At 45.9% G+C, this 15,859-nt stretch overlaps 1 protein-coding gene across 3 annotated transcripts in view; it reads left to right on the top strand.

The window, feature by feature from the left end:
• The window catches only part of LOC109864554 (protein FAM13B), a 74,475-nt gene that overhangs the window by 52,558 nt on the left and 6,058 nt on the right, over positions 1–15,859 (top strand). The window contains exons 8-17 of one of the 3 annotated variants that reach the window (XM_020452403.2): positions 8,172–8,213; positions 9,302–9,397; positions 9,666–9,819; positions 10,726–10,835; positions 11,360–11,411; positions 11,523–11,637; positions 13,642–13,858; positions 14,108–14,249; positions 14,376–14,457; positions 14,867–15,016. In XM_020452403.2, the coding sequence (XP_020307992.1) occupies positions 8,172–8,213; positions 9,302–9,397; positions 9,666–9,819; positions 10,726–10,835; positions 11,360–11,411; positions 11,523–11,637; positions 13,642–13,858; positions 14,108–14,249; positions 14,376–14,457; positions 14,867–15,016 (1,160 nt within the window). The remainder of the gene's footprint in view (positions 1–8,171; positions 8,214–9,301; positions 9,398–9,665; positions 9,820–10,725; positions 10,836–11,359; positions 11,412–11,522; positions 11,638–13,641; positions 13,859–14,107; positions 14,250–14,375; positions 14,458–14,866; positions 15,017–15,859) is intronic. The other 2 variants (XM_020452404.2, XM_020452405.2) reach the window with 2 other exon arrangements.

Below are 15,859 nucleotides of genomic sequence, written 5' to 3'. Positions count from 1 at the left end.
TGAAAACTCCAAGCAGGCTGTCATGTGCCTTGTGCTGAGGAGTGGCACTCTACCAAAAAGCCCTGACTGGTCGAGTGCTGCAGAGATAGTTCTCCCATATCCACAGAGGAACTCTGGAGCTATGTCAGTGACTTTCGGTATTATGTGTAGATTGCTGAGGGGAAAAAAATGTGTTTATTCAATTTTAGGATTTGTCTGAAACTTAACAAAATATGGAAAAAGTCAAGAGGTCTGAATACTTTCCGAATGCAATATATGTGCTTGTCCTGGTCGTTCTGTAAAGGTTAAGGGGATTTGGGTGGTGGCTCGACTTTACATTTACATTTTTGTCGTTTAGCAGACACTCTTATCCAGAGTGACTTACAGGAGTAATTAGAGCTAAGTGCCTTGCTCAAGGGCACATTGGCATATCTGTTTACCTTGTCGGCTTGGGTGATTTGAACCGGCCCAACACTTTAACCGCTTGGGGGGATAGGGAAAGGCTTTGGGTGGCAGCTGCTGCAGAATTAGGGCCCAGTCCCAGACAGACTCATGTAGATAGAAGGGTGGAGTTGGGGCAAGCACTGAAATTAACAGAGATTAAATGGCAACCAACAGAATTGGCAGCTGCCTGTATCCCCCACAACTATTGCTGTGATGCCGGGGATTATGCAGTTACAGCTCTGCCTTTGATGGAATTTGTGGTATTATGTAATTTTATAAATGTCTTAAATGTTGTATTTTTTTAAAATTCTTTGGGAGACGCACTTGCTTATGAAATCATGAAGGTAGTCATTGATCAACAATAACACTTGATTGGTCATGTACGATGTGGTTCGGTCATTGATAGGGTTGCAAAGCTACCGGTAATTTACCAGAATCTTTTGTAATTTTGGTCAACTATACTTGAATTAAAGTATTCATATACAGTACCAGTCAAAAGTTTGGACACACCTACTCATTAAATGATTTTTCTTTCTTTATTTTTTTTTTTACTAAGAATCATGTAGTAACCAAAAAAGTGTTTACATTTTTGAAATGTATGAGATGTATGAGATTCTTCATAGTAACCATCCTTTGTCTTGTCCTTTGGCTTTGCACACTCTTGGCATTCTCTCAACCAGCTTCACCTGGAATGCTTTTCCAACTGTCTTGAAGGAGTTCCCGCATATGCTGAGCACTTGTTGGCTGCTTTTTCTTCACTCTGCGTTCCAAGTCATCCCCAACCATCTCAATGGGGTTGAGGTCGGGGTATTGTGGAGGCCAGGTCATCTGATGCAGCACTCCTTCACTCACCTTCTTGGTCAAATAGCCCTCATATAGCCTGAAGGTGTGTTAGGTCATTGTCCTGTTGAAAAACAAATGATGGTCCCACTAAGCACAAACCAGATGGGATGGTGTATTGCTGTAGTAGCCATGGTGGTTAAGTATGCCGTGAAGTCTCAATAGATCGCTGACTGTGTCACCAGCAAAGCACCGTCACACCACCACCTCCATGCTTCACGGTGGGAACCACACATGCAGCGATCTGTTCAGCTACTCTGCGTCTCACAAAGACACGGTGGTTGGAACCAAAAATCTCAAATTTGGACTCATCAGACCAAAGGACAGATTTTCACTGGTCTAATGTCCATTGCTCGTGTTTCTTGTCCTAAGCAAGTCTCTTATTATTATTATTATTATTATTATTATTATTATTATTGGTGTCCTTTAGTAAGGGGTTTCTTTGCAGCAATTCAACTATGAAGGCCTGATTCTCCTCTGAACAGTTGATTTTGAGATGTCTGTTTCTTGAACTCTGTGAAGCATTTATTTGGGCTGCATTTTCTAAGGCTGGTAACGAATGAACTTATCCTCTGCAGCAGAGGTAACTCGGTCTTCCTTTCCTTTGGCGGTCCTGATGACAGTCAGTTTCATCATGGTGCTTGATGGTTTTTGCAATTGCACTTGAAGAAATGTTCAAAGTTGACTGACCTTCATGTCTTAAAGTAATGATGGACTGTCGTTTCTCTTTACTTATTTGAGCTATCTTCTGTATACCACCCCTACCTTTTCACAATACAACTGATTGCATTAAGAAGGAAAGAAATTCCACAAATGAACTTTAAAACAAGGCACACCTGTTAATTGAAATGAATTCCAGGGGACTACCTCATGAAGCTGGTTGAGAGAATGCCAAGAGTGTGCAAAGCTGTCATCAAGGCCAGGGGTGGCTACTTTGAAGAATCTCAATTATAAAATATATTTTGATTTGTTCAACACGTTTTTGGTTACTACATGGTTCCATATGTGTTATTTCATAGTTTTGATGTCTTCACTATTATTCTACAATGTAGAAAATAGTCAAAAATAAAAAGCATTGAATGAGTAGGTGTGTCCAAACTTTTGATTGGTACTGTATATAAAGAATAATGTGCTTAAACCCTCATGTTAAACACCAATGCTATTCACTAAGTTGATGGCTTATATTTAGAATGTTTTGCAGCTTTTTCATTTTATTTAATTGTAATATATTTGACATAATAATGCCACACAGGGCCAGAGATAATTAGACACCTGTGATAATCTGAAGTTCCCAAAAGGGCTACTAGATGTAAAATCACATTTGTATTTATCACATGCGCTGAATACAACGGATATAGATCATACCGTGAAATGCTTGCTTAAAAGCCCTTACCAACAATGCAGTTCAAGAAATTAAGAAAGTATTTACTGAATAAAGTAAAAAATGTAATAAGTAACACAAAGTAAAAAATAACGAGGCTATATAGAGGGGGTGCCAAGTCAATGTGAGGGGGTACAGGTTAGCTGAGGTAATTTGTACATGTAGGTAAGGGTACCGTGTGACTGCATAGATAATAAACAGCGAGTAGCAGCAGTGTGAAAATGAAAGAAGGGGGGGGGGGGTTTGCAATGTAAATTGTCCGGATGGCCATTTTAATAAATTGTTCAGCAGTCTTGGGGTTAGAAGCTGTTCAGAAGCATTTTGGACCTACACTTTATTACATAACATCTTTGAAAGATACTAAAATTTTGGTAGTTTACTGGTGAACTTCTAAAGTTTCCAGTAATCTATCCTCCCTCTGCAACCCTAGTCAGAGGGAGAAAGTGCAGGCTTTGCTGACTTGTTTGTGCCGAGCCTTGATAGCCATTAAGCCTGCCAGCGACAGCTCCCATCAAATCTAAATATAAACCTGTTGGACCGTCCATCATACATCCTGTTCCCTGCTCCATGGAAAGTCTTTCATGGGGCACAAAAATAAACTCCAGTGATGAAGACTAGCGTCCTAGAGACACGCTGTTTGGCGAGGTTTGAGACAGGGGAATGTGTGAACAGGTGTTTGCTCCATAATGACTGTCTGAGGAGGGGAAGCAGGGTCACAGACCTCCCTCCTACCCTCCACCTGTCCTCCTTCTCTCACCCTTTCACCTCTCCAACTCATGAGTGTCAGCCTGCGTGCCTTCCCTCACAACACTACCAGGCCAGGCAGCCCTGTAAACCTAGCCAGTGGCTTTGTCCCAAATGTCACCCTTTTCCCTAGAGTGCACACATTTTGACCAGGGACCACCTATATAGGGACTAGGGTGCCATTTGGGACTGCGTCAGAACCAGAGGATCAACAGCCCCTGGGTCCAACCTGTTCTCCTTGTCATAGTCCATCTTCTCCAGCCAGACCTGTCCTGAAGAGCCTGTGGACATTATTTATGAGGGCTTTCAGGCCACTGCATGCCACAAACCTGCCGCTCTTATGTGTCAACGGAACTCTTGCTGTCTCTTTCATGAGGGCGTTTGAGTGATAGCCCAGCACTCATCATGGACACACAGCCAGATGTTTACATGGTTAACGGCACCCTTCAAGGTGGACACCTGCTCCTGTCGTGGCCTGTGCCCATCAAAACAAGTGCCTCCTACTACTTCTATCCCATATACCCACTCCTGGTATTGGGATCCACTCCTTGCTTTATTTTGAGTAGCTGATCATTTTATGTCCACTGCTCTCAGCTACCTCCCACCCCCTTCGCATCTTAGTTATTTCTTACTGCCCCCTTACAACCTTATTACCTCATCTCACTACCTGATTTGTCAAGGCTATAGGCACCGGCACCATATACTGTATTTCGCATATATTGCTCTGATAGGCAGGTACTACACTGCTTGGAGTATGACGTCTATGCGACCTAGATAACAAACATAACATATATTATCAGTTCTCAGCCACAGTACTTGGACAGGCTTCTCATCTTACATTCCTAGGAGTTCTGACACACTTTCCACCCAGGAAAGATTACTTTTATCGCAACTTAACTGTGGCAATGATAAATGGGTCAAGCAAGATAGGATTAAGAGCAAACCTGACCCGCTTCCTGCTAGTGGACACAGTGAAGCATTCTCAGAACACATGGCACTCACTGAACTGTCATCTTCAGTTCAGACAGTCCTGTGACCTTACTCAGGATGTATGTGATGTGTAACTGTGTGTGTGTGTGTGTGTGTGTGTGTTCACTCAGAGACAAACATAGATTTCAGCGAGCAGAAGTAAACTGCTCAAGAGGGCCTGTGATTCAGTGTGTGGGTGTGTCCAGTAGCCACCCTGTCCCCCGAGGTGAGCTCCAGTCAGAGCTATTAAAGAGCCAGCCCTGTCAGTGAGCCAGCCCAGTCATTGGGCTATGATTGAATAGGATGTCAGTGGGTACCAAGCGGACATAGGGGTGATGTGCAGGTTATATAAAAGCCAGTGGATGACAGGTGGGGGGGGGGGGGGCTGCTGTGTTAGTCAGTTTTTACTGGCCGTTGGTTGGGGAAGCCTGCCCCCCTCGGGTCAGGTGATTGGCCAGTGGTGTTGGTTGCCCGGTTGCGTCAAGCAGCCCTGTATTTGAGCAGGGTTCTGGATTGTTTACTGCAGCACTTTTCAGCAGAGAGTCCCGAGCCCAACACGACACAGCAAGCCAGCTGTGGACAGAGCTCTCCACAATATGTACCCAGGGAGTCAGGTTTTGCTCTTCGACCTTCTCATACAGACTTTATCGCCAATAAGTGCTCAGTCTGGATAACCAGAGAACCCACCAAAAAAACGTCAGGCTTGATAAACAAAACAACACGACTAACCAAGCTGAACCGACAACCGGTGAAAATGGCGTGTGAAATTCTGCTGCTCAGGTAAAGCCATGGGGGGGGGGGGATTGTAACAGTGTGTGTACATTGTCATGTTCAATTTGAGATGTATTCAGTATGTGGGGATGCGAGGCTATTTGTGGCGTATGATGATTTATGATAACTTAATGCAGCCCCATGGTATCTCTGATGGGTCATGACCGGTTAACCTTTACGGATGAACTTGTTAAGGGTTCGTATTACATCGCGGGGGGAAGGGGTGTTTAAGATTGACTGACTAATTCTACAAATCTCACGGGAGGATGCTAGTCTGCGTAACCGACACGTTTAGCTTTAATACACAGAGATAGTGTATCAAGGGTAAAACAGGTGTTTACGAGCTGAAGAGTGATGCCTGGTAGAGAGTGTGTGGGCTTTTCTTGATGTACCCGCTGAAACTGTGATGTATGGCAAGCACACTGCGGCGCTACTCTCTGCCAGAACCAGGACATAACCTACAGACGCAGTGCTGAGCAGAGCAACTCTGCTGAATCACAACTACCTGGCTACCTCTTCTACTGCTGCGACTCAGCCACTCATACTAATAGCAGGATTGTGTATGTGTTCATATGACAGCTGACTATGGGATGATGAAGCTAAATTGCGGAGTTGGAGGAAGCTCGCGGTTTCCTAGAGCTTTGCCTCTGGTGATCTTTTAGTTGGGTAGCAGATCACTCACTGATCTCTCATTAGAACAGCAATAGACATCAGTAGGTCCTCAGCTAGCTACCTTACTGAACTCCTGTCGGTGTTACCAGTCAGGCTGTGGTATCCTAGGACATCTCTTCATCCGGCACTGTTAAGTAACCTTATTAGTGGAAGGAAATATGGACTGTTAAGTAACCGCCTTAGTCAGTGGACCAGAAGTCCACAATAGGCATCAGCAGTTCCCTTAAGATTAATCTTACTGCAATTATATCCCTATCTGTCATACCATGGTTCTCCATGACGTGACTAGGCCAGACGCTGTTAAGCTACCTCTATTTTGAAAGGAAAACACTGGTCTGACCTACCACTAGAGCCCTTTGCCCTGAGGTCAGGTCACCATACTACAAAGAGCTATGTGGCAGATTATATGACATTCCTCCTTATCCAAATCACTTTGGCAAAGCTGGTACGGTTATTCCACCTCATTAGGTTAGCCGATTGCGTGAGGCACTCCAGGGCTTTTTAAAAGCTGGTAAAGCTTTTTTGTCTCTGACTCCAAAAACCTTGGCTGGTGTTCAGTCTAGTCACACAAACTGATTTCTCCACAGCCTGGGAATCAGGCCTGATCTGAGTGAGTCTGATCTGATTCAGAACAAGTAATGGAATAACCCAGAGTGTTTGAGAGGGAGATATGCAGTAACAGATATCCCTGTGCTGTGCTCGCTGGCCTGTGTGTGGCCACATCCAACAGTGCGCTCTCATTGTTTCCAAGGCAGAGCGAGAAGGTTCGACTTACAGAACATTGCTGACTCTAAAATGACTACTACCTTGGAGTCGGTGAGATGGAATGGTGTTATGTCATCTAAAATTGGTAGACAAATAGTCAACTCTCTTTCTCTATTGATCCATACTGGCAATTTCACTGGCTAAAGTCCAAATGCAGGCATCAATGTGGAGGTGTGCTGGAACTTTTACATGACTCTTCTCACAGGGTCGAGCTGTATGTTTAACTTAACTGTCAGAATAGGAGGTGTGATGGTGGGCGTCTGGGTGTCTGGCCTATGTGTTTGACAGCCTGAGGCTTCAGTGCAGTAAGAGGCATTAAACACTATCTCACTGTACGGCTCTGTACAGCTCTTCAAGGACACAATGTCAGTCAGTGCGGAATCCGAGCGCTGCCTTTTTCTCAGTAAACAAGAAGAGGGGGAGGGGTGACTGTAAATAATTAAGGTGCTATTGATGTGATTTGAGCTGTAGGGCAGATGCAGAGACTGAGGTGTGAGCCAAAGGGATGTATCTTTAACACTAGAGAGGGAGCACTCTGAATCCTATTGGCAGATGTAGGTCCTGTTGGGCCTTGGCTGTGAAAAGCGATACTGGAGATGGACCACATGTTCTAACATTCTATGGCGGGTCTGAGTCTGATATTCCCTACTGTCAGTGGTTTCAAAGCTGTAGCCTAACTAAGGGCCCAATGGGATAGCATAAGATAGGGCAGGCTAGATGGTCTCTAGGTAGCAGCCATCTCCCAGGTTTAGCTGGTTAATAGATAGACTCATCCTAACTATACACTGGTGGATGGAACTGTTGACAGGAATATGCCAACACCATACTACAGTTAAACTTTGTGCGTGTTTGTTTGTGTTGCTTGCGTGAGGAGTTGACCCACCTTGTCAATATCAACCTTTTAGAGCGCCAGTCCCCCCGAGGTGCCCTGTTAGTTGCCCTCACCCCCAAAGGGGACCGCTAAACTCAACACGGCCGTTAACAGCAGCGGGATAACCAGCAGGGCCAGTGCGTTATGCAAGCACAGATTCCTGGCATTGTTTATGAGGCGGACAAGCGCAGACTGCTGAATCAACCAGCCCCTTCTTCCTGTCACAAGCAACGGCACTGCCTGATGAGAGGCAGGCTGTGTCCTGTTTGACATTTGCCCACATCAATGGAATGGTCCCTGTTTTTGTGTGGCGGGTACAGAAAGGGGACGCTATTTACAGTAAATGGGGCGCTGCCTACCCGCCAGCCCATCCTGTGTGCCCGCCCACTGCACACCCTTGGCGGCGCCTGGGAGTAGCTATTGAGAGGCGTGAATTGAGTGACATAAGGAAAGAACATACGTGTGTGCGTGCTCTCATGCAGTACTCTCTAGAGGTGTGTGAACTCCCTTGATACCCGGCCCTTTGGATGTACTTTCCCTCCTTAGGTAGAACTGCTGCATAACGGGCCCAAATTAGGACCCAGCTGAACTGAGGCCATGACCTGATGGGTCACTCCACTGCTCAGAGTTTCCAATGGAATACACTCAGAGAAGGGAAGGTCCTGGTTGACCAGGGAGGACGAAGGCGAGTAGGTGGTACATGATGTTCTAATGTTGCTTTCTGTTTCCTCTCAGTTCACACATCTCCCCCATCAGCGTTCTTCCAGGATCTGCAGAGTAAGTACTTAGCTACAAAGTCCCCCAGGGTCTGCCATACCTTAATGCACTAAATCAAGTGTGAAATCAAAGGATCCCAAAAAGTGTAAACCGCTTTCAGGTTAGACTGGGTCAAAGACTGATTGCAGATTTTAAATTTTTTTGTAATTATTTTTTTAAACCTTTATTTAACTAGGCAAGTCAGTTAAGAACAAATTCTTATTTTCAATGACGGCCTAGGAAAATTGGGTTAACTACCTGTTCAGGGGCAGAACGACAGATTTGTACCTTGTCAGCTCGGGGGTTTGAACTTGCAACCTTCCGGTTACTAGTCCAACGCTCTAACCACTAGGCTACCCTGCCACCAAGGAGGAGTTGAAGGGAACGGGAGGGGGAGGAGCAAACCATGTCAACCCATCACCAAACCATTTGCGTCACAAAACATTGAGACTTGAGCACATCCATCACATGACAAGCCTTCTCTGGTTCCTCTGTGGGTGTAGAGAAGGGGCGAGTGATGCTGTTGACTGGTCGCCACTGTACTGTAGCTTCAGGAGGCTTGCGCAATGTACAACAGCTGGTGGCTAGCTCCAGGAGTAGTAGACTAATGCTTTAGCTGGTGGCTAACTTCGGGGCTAGTAATGCATTAGCTATAGCTGGTGGCTAGCTTCAGGCATAGTAAACCTTATGCATTAGCTATAGCTGGTGGCTAGCTTCAGGACTAGTAATGCATTCACTAGGCTATAGCTTCCAGCTAGATTTTACAGACTACACAGTCCCGTGTTTGTTCACTAAAGCTAAGCCTTTATCCGTGGGTTTAAACGTCAGAAGCCAAAGAATACAGTAGAGTTCAGTACAGCTAAATGAGAAGGGAGTTTTGGTGCTTAGTTCAGATAGTGCTGGATTTATGTATCTCAGGACTCTAGAGCACAGGGCTGTTCCCTTTTTTAGTCAGAGTTCCCTGCTTGACCTTATTAAACGTGCCAGAGAGCAGGAAATGGGTCGCCGAGCGGTTTAACTCCGCTGCTAATGTTTCTTATTAGATGGATTCAGAGGGTTCTTACTTTGGCAACAGAAGTTAATACGTTGTGCCTGTGTTGTTTCCGCAGCATTATAGAGCGGACCATCCGCGCAGCGGTGGAACAGCACTTCTTTGACCTCAAGAGCTCCATCGACCAGGAGATCAGCAGCTATGAGAGCCAAGGGTGAGCAGTGAACACACACACTTGTGCTCAATCTCACACTACACACACATAATGCTCATACAAGATGCAAATGTTTTCACACATGTACATGTATCCATGTTCATACGAACATACTTACTTTAGCAACACACACTAACATGCGTTCCCTTGTCACCCATACTGTTGCCTAACACTGGGTGGCAGGCAGCTCCAGAAAGTTCATGTTACCGCAGTTGACAGCGTGCAATGCTGATAGTTGCTTAGTTAATGACTTGTTTGGTTTCCACAGCGCGGGCCCCAGTGAAAAGCAGGTGACGGGGCCAGGGCCATTTGATGGCCATGGAGAGGAGGGCCCGTGTACGAGTAAGGAGGGCCCCGCAAGCAGTCCCCTGTCAGCCCCAGAGACAGAGAGCCACTCTGAACACAGCCCACAGGCCCAACAGGTCCGTTATACAGTGTCAGTCAGTCACTCCAGGTCACTGGGGAGCGACACACACATCCCAGACAAACAACTCCACAAGCTCTGGCCGTAAACAGAATATTGAACATTTACCATACCGAGCCCTGTCGCTGAATAGGGGCTATCACTTTATTACAAGGTCACTTTTGTGTGACCCATAACAAAGATGTCATTCTCTTTGGAGGGCCGAGGTGGTGGGGGACAAGGGAAACCTTGTCAGATATAGACTGTCTTCTGTTCTCCCCGATCACAGCCAGTCCATCTTGATAACATCATCATAGATAAGCGATAAGAGACAATTCCATGAACTTTAGACATCCTACACAGAATCAGATTTAGCCTATATAGCATAAAATTACAGGTCATGGATTGGGGATAGCTCTCCTGGCTGGTAACCTTGGATAGAGGCTGGCTGAACGCTAGATAAAATGGCAGCTAGTTTCCGCTGACATCTGCCCACCCTCTCCTCCAATTCTTCACCACCACAGACCTGGCTGCTGGCTGGGCTCCACGGCCCCTCAGCCCAGAGGTGGGACCCTCTATGAATTGGGTCACCCTCTTTTTAAATAGTCTGCTTGCCCCCAAAGAATGACAACAACATCTGTTCAGACCTCAAACACTCCTCCCACCCCTCTCATACATACATACACACACTGTATGCAGTTAAACCAGGTCCATCTCCAACTACTTCGTAAAAAAATATAACTTTTTTTAATTATTTTTTTTATGTTTGCTGTTGATGCAGCCTCTGTTTGATAGTCTACATGGGTACTGTTTCATGTTGGTTTTTATGCTTGGCAAGTGGATGTTCTTCAATGAGTCAATTGTGATCAAGAAATTAGGTCAATTTAATACTTGATATGTTGTTTCTGCGTGTTTTTCTTCCTAGGAGGTCGAGGATTGTGACTCCCAAGGCGCCATCCTGGAGGAGAGTTCTGGAATGGACCTGGATGCCGCAGAGGCTCTTGTAGATGCAGAGAACAATATCAACACTGCCAGGTTGGCTTTAAACCGTTTAACAGTATTGCTACACAGCACAATTACCTCAACTGCTTAAATGCCAGGCTTTGCTGTCTAGTTTATTTCCTGCCTTCCCAGAGAAGGCTGATGGCTGGCATTCAATGAAACAAGCTAATCATACTGTTGTATGCTAATCGGGACTTGGGGATTTTGTTGCTGTTTTGTTAAGTTATGTACAACACAAACAGCAATAACATGGCTTTGAAAAGTTTGACTTTGCTGTGGTGAGGCGTTCTTCTGTTGATGAGACTTTCTTGTGCTGCTGAGTGGAGGACACTTGATACGCTGTCTATTCTAATCAGTTGGATAGGGTTTTGTCCTCCCTCAGCCCCTCATGAACATGAAGCAAGCGTACATGCACAAAAGCCTGTCGGTAGTCGTCAGTCAGCTGATCAATGGTCACTATGATGCATTGTGCATAATGCGTTGTGTTCAATAGCCATAGCAAAAACTCATTTCAAACCGGCCAGTACTCATGTCTCTCCCTCTCTCTCTTGTTGCAGGCAAGAAAGCCAATCCTGTGACAAGATGGACCAGGCCGATCTCATCACCTGTGTAAGTGTCTGACAACCCCTTCTTTTCTTCTTCACATGACTAATATGTATTGAACACTGTCTAACCCTCCTATTTATCTCTCTCCCTCTCTCACACACTCTCTCCATCCAGGACTCTGATGAGTATGACCAGAACCCCAACACAGAGGCCAAGGGGTACCCCTACCACCCTGCCAGCTCGCACCACCTCCAACTCAGCCGCATCTTCCCCCACAACCAGTGGGAAGGTAACTTTCTTACCGTTGTTGTTTTGTGCTTTATAGACCAATGTTCTACAGGGGACAGTTAGGATAGTGATAGAGTGAAGTTAGTTGAAATGAAACAAAATGCATTTTCAAGTAAACCTGGATGCAAATGATTTGAATGATGGGTTGTGGTAGCTAGGTATGAAAGTGTGTTAGAAAGTAGCTTAAGCTCCAGCTGGTTGCCTCAAACCTCGGCTCACGGCAGTGTTCTCTGCTATATCGCTCTCCCTCTCCCTCCCGCCATACTGCATTAGCACCATCCCTAAACCATCACCCCCTCATAGACTTCACATGTACAGTCCCTTCAGAATGTATTCTGACCCCTTGAATTGTTCCACGTTTTGTTACGTTACAGCCATATTCTAAAATGTATTCAATAAAACACTTTGCTCAGCAATCTACACACAATACCCCATATTGACAAAGCAAAAACAGGTTTTTAGACATTTTTGCAAATGTATTAAAAAATAAAAAACGGATACCTTATTTACGTAAGTATTCAGACCCTTTGAGACTCGAAATTGAGCTCAGCAAGGTTCTTTGGTCTGATGAAACCAAGATTTAACTCTTTGGCCTAAATGCTAAGTGTCATGTCTGGAGGAAACCTGGCACCATCCCTACGATGAATCATGGTGGTGGCAGCATTATACTATGGGTATGTTTTTCAGCGGCAGGGACTGGGAGATTAGTCAGGATCGAGTCAAAGATGAACGGAGTAAAGTACAGAGAGATCCTGGATGAAAACCTGCTCCAGAGCAATCAGGACCTCAGACTGGTGCGAACATTCACCTTCCAACAGGACAACGACCCTAAGCATACAGCCAAGACAATGCAGGAGTGGCTTTGGGACAAGTCTCTGAATGTCCTTGAGTGGCCCAGCCAGAGCTCGGACCTGAACCCGATCAAACATCTCTGGAGAGACCTGAAATAGTTGTGCAGCGATGCTCCCCATCCAACCTCACTGAGCTTGAGAGGATCTGCAGAGAAGAATGGGAGAAACTCCCCAAATGCAGGTGTGCCAAGCTTGTAGCGTCATAGCAAAGAAGACTAAAGACTATAATCGCTGCCAAAGGAGCTTCAACAAAGTATTGAGTAAAGGGTCTGAATACTTATGTAAATGTAGTATTTCAGTTTTAACTGTTGTATTAATTTGCAAACATTTCTAAAAACCTGTTCTTGCTTTGTCATTATGGAGTATTGTGTGTAATTTGATGAGGGGGAAAGAACTGTTTAATCAATTTTAGAATAAGACTGTAACGTAACAAAATGTGGAAAAAGTCAAGGGGTCTGAATACTTTCTGAAGGCACTGTATGCACCTGCAAGGGAGAGGCCATGGTAAGTAGGAGATCTTCATTCATTCATCCTTCCATCCCTCTTCCTCCCTCATCTTCCCTCTCTTTAGTAATCCAGGCCTTCAGAGAGACTAATCCAGAGAGCTCGCGCTCGCTCGGTCTCCCTCCCGGGCGACCCACTTAGGGCTAGCTGACTCTCTTTGTTGTTAATCACACAATGAGTCAGTCAAGTTCATCACACCTCACCAGTATCTTAGAGTTCCAGAGAGGAAGGCCCGTTAGCCCCATAGAGTAAACCTTCTCCTGCCCCACACCTGCTCCAGTGTTGACCCTTCACTGCCTCATGTGTGTCAGTGCACCACTTCCGCGTGCTGAAAATCCCCAAAACTCCACCCTCAGTAATTCAATTTATGTGCACGTTATAAGTGCCAAATGATGCACCAGGCCACAAGTGTTTTGCGGCTGTCTACCAACTCTCCATCCTTCTCTCTCCTGTCTCTAGTGTGTCCAGAATGACCGTGTGCTTTCCCTGGCCCTATCCCGGGACATTATCTGTATATCTGTGTGTTTGTGTCCTGTCTCTTTAGATCCTGGAGCTACAGTGCTGGCAATGGTAACATTTTTCTCCAACTTATCCAATGACTCATGTTACGTTCCGAGACTCACCTGTGTTTATCTTTGTGTCCCGGCCAGACCCAGTGCCAGCCTACAAGTCATGGCAGGACGAGAGTGACTCTGGCGAGGCCCAGCTGTCCCCCCTGGCGGGGCGCATGGTGCCCTTGCCCCACGAGGAGGACGCTCACCCCCTCATGGCCCGCCGGTTCTTGGACTTTGGCCACAGCCAACGGTTCCTGCAGCACTCCGACCCCGACGCAACCTCGCCCACCAAAGCCCACCACTCCCTGGGGAGGTGAGACCACACACACACTGACAAATCAGGAATGGTAATTTGTACAGACTTTGATGTTTTCCTGTTTAGTTATTCTAGCTGATGAACAGATTGCCTATGGCTCATTACGATTCTTCGTTATGATTCTGGTATAAGCAGGGTTTCAAGGAGGGTATGTGCTTTACATACTGTATGTAGCGCATAGATGGGGTTTTGCATTGAGACTGCAGGTGCAGGTCAACCACCATCGTTGTGTCCCCCCTCATCTAGGCCTCGCCGTGCCTCCTTCAGTTCCAAAGAGAGCGGTTTGAGGAACGACTCTGTCTCCCACCAGCTCACCAAAAAACTACAGAGCCTCAAGAAGAAGATCAAACAATTTGAGGAACAGTTTGAGAACGAGAGGAACTACAAGGTAAGAAAAATAATTCAATATGAGGAACAAGTTAGTGTTAAGAAATATTGAGTAGTTAGTGTTGCTAGTGTCATACTTCACCATTAGACTCGGATACTTCTATTCACTGTCCTCCACTTCCCCAAGCCGTCTCATGGAGATAGAGCAGCTAACCCAAAGGTCCTCAAGTGGATGACAGACCTCACCAAAATCCGCAAACAGTTAAAAGGTAAGAGCAGTCTCTGTGTCTGTATGGTCACGTTAGGGGGAGTGGGAGGGTGCTTGGTTCCATGACAGGGGTGGGGTGGGCGGGGCGGGTGAACTTCTGTGTGCCATCCTGTTCCTCCCCTGGGCAGCCTGGTCCTGCCCTGACCCACCTGCTCGCCTGACTGCCCAGTCGTGGCAGAGCTGGGTCAGTCTCACATCACTGCATGCATGCGTGTTAGAGTACACACCAACTGTGGCTCTCACATGTGGCCTTCCTTCACTGTGTTGGTCCATTTGTGAAAGTCCCCCCCACCCCCTCCACCCATCTATATCCATTCCATATGAACGCCCCCCCAATCAGGAGATGCAAAGCCGAATAAGTTTCTCTCTCTTCTTTAAAATAAAAAAAAACGGACGTCCCTCATCGGCAGGAAGACCACATCTCTTTCCCAAAGGGTCCCTGAGGCACCAGGCGGTGCTTCAGTCATACAGACGTCACCACCCCTCCTCCTCCGCCCCGAACACATCCCATTTTACACTTGCACGCCCCCTCACTGCCTGTAGACAGGCACCCTACCTATGTAAGTACACTCTAACAGCAGTAAGTAGAAACCAAAAACACTTCCAACTTGTTAAGTTTGAACTGCAGGTAGACTCTCTCTCTGCCTCTTCTTTCTCTCTTCTTATAGCTCTGTTTTCCTCTCGCTTTCTCTTTTTCTCTACCTCTATTACTCTTGTGCGTTCTCTCTCTTACTCTCTCTCTCTCTCTTACTCTCTCTCTCTTACTCTCTCTCTTACTCTCTCTCTCTTACTCTCTCTCTTACTCTCTCTCTCTCTTACTCTCTCTATCTCTTACTCTCTCTCTTACTCTCTCTCTTACTCTCTGTCTCTCTCTCTTTGTCTCTTTCTCTTACTCTCTCTCTTACTCTCTCTCTTACTCTCTCTCTTACTCTCTCTCTTACTCTCTGTCTCTCTCTCTTTGTCTCTCTTACTCTCTGTCTCTCTTACTCTCTGTCTCTCTCTCTTTGTCTCTCTTACTCTCTGTCTCTCTCTCTCTCTTACTCTCTCTCTCTGTCTCTCTCTCTCTCTTACTCTCTCTCTCTTACTCTCTCTCTTACACTCTCTCTCTCTTACTCTCTCTCTTACTCTCTCTCTCTCTTTCTCTCTCTCTTACTCTCTCTCTCTCTTACTCTCTCTCTCTTTGTCTCTCTTTCTCTCTCTTACTTTCTCTCTCTTACTTTCTCTCGCTGTCTCTTTCTCTCGCTGTCTCTTTCTCTCGCTGTCTCTTTCTCTCGCTGTCTCTTTCTCTCGCTGTCTCTCTCTCTCTCGCTGTCTCTCTCTCTCTCGCTGTCTCTCTCTGTTTGATGCGCTCCACTGGTCATACAGAAGCATATCCCACAGTCTCAGGGGTTTGGCAGTATGTC

The sequence above is a fragment of the Oncorhynchus kisutch genome, linkage group LG19 (genome assembly GCF_002021735.2).
Source record: "Oncorhynchus kisutch isolate 150728-3 linkage group LG19, Okis_V2, whole genome shotgun sequence".
Taxonomy (NCBI): domain Eukaryota; kingdom Metazoa; phylum Chordata; class Actinopteri; order Salmoniformes; family Salmonidae; genus Oncorhynchus; species Oncorhynchus kisutch.
Note: the sequence above shows the minus strand (reverse complement) of the source record. Positions and strands in the feature narration are given on the sequence as shown.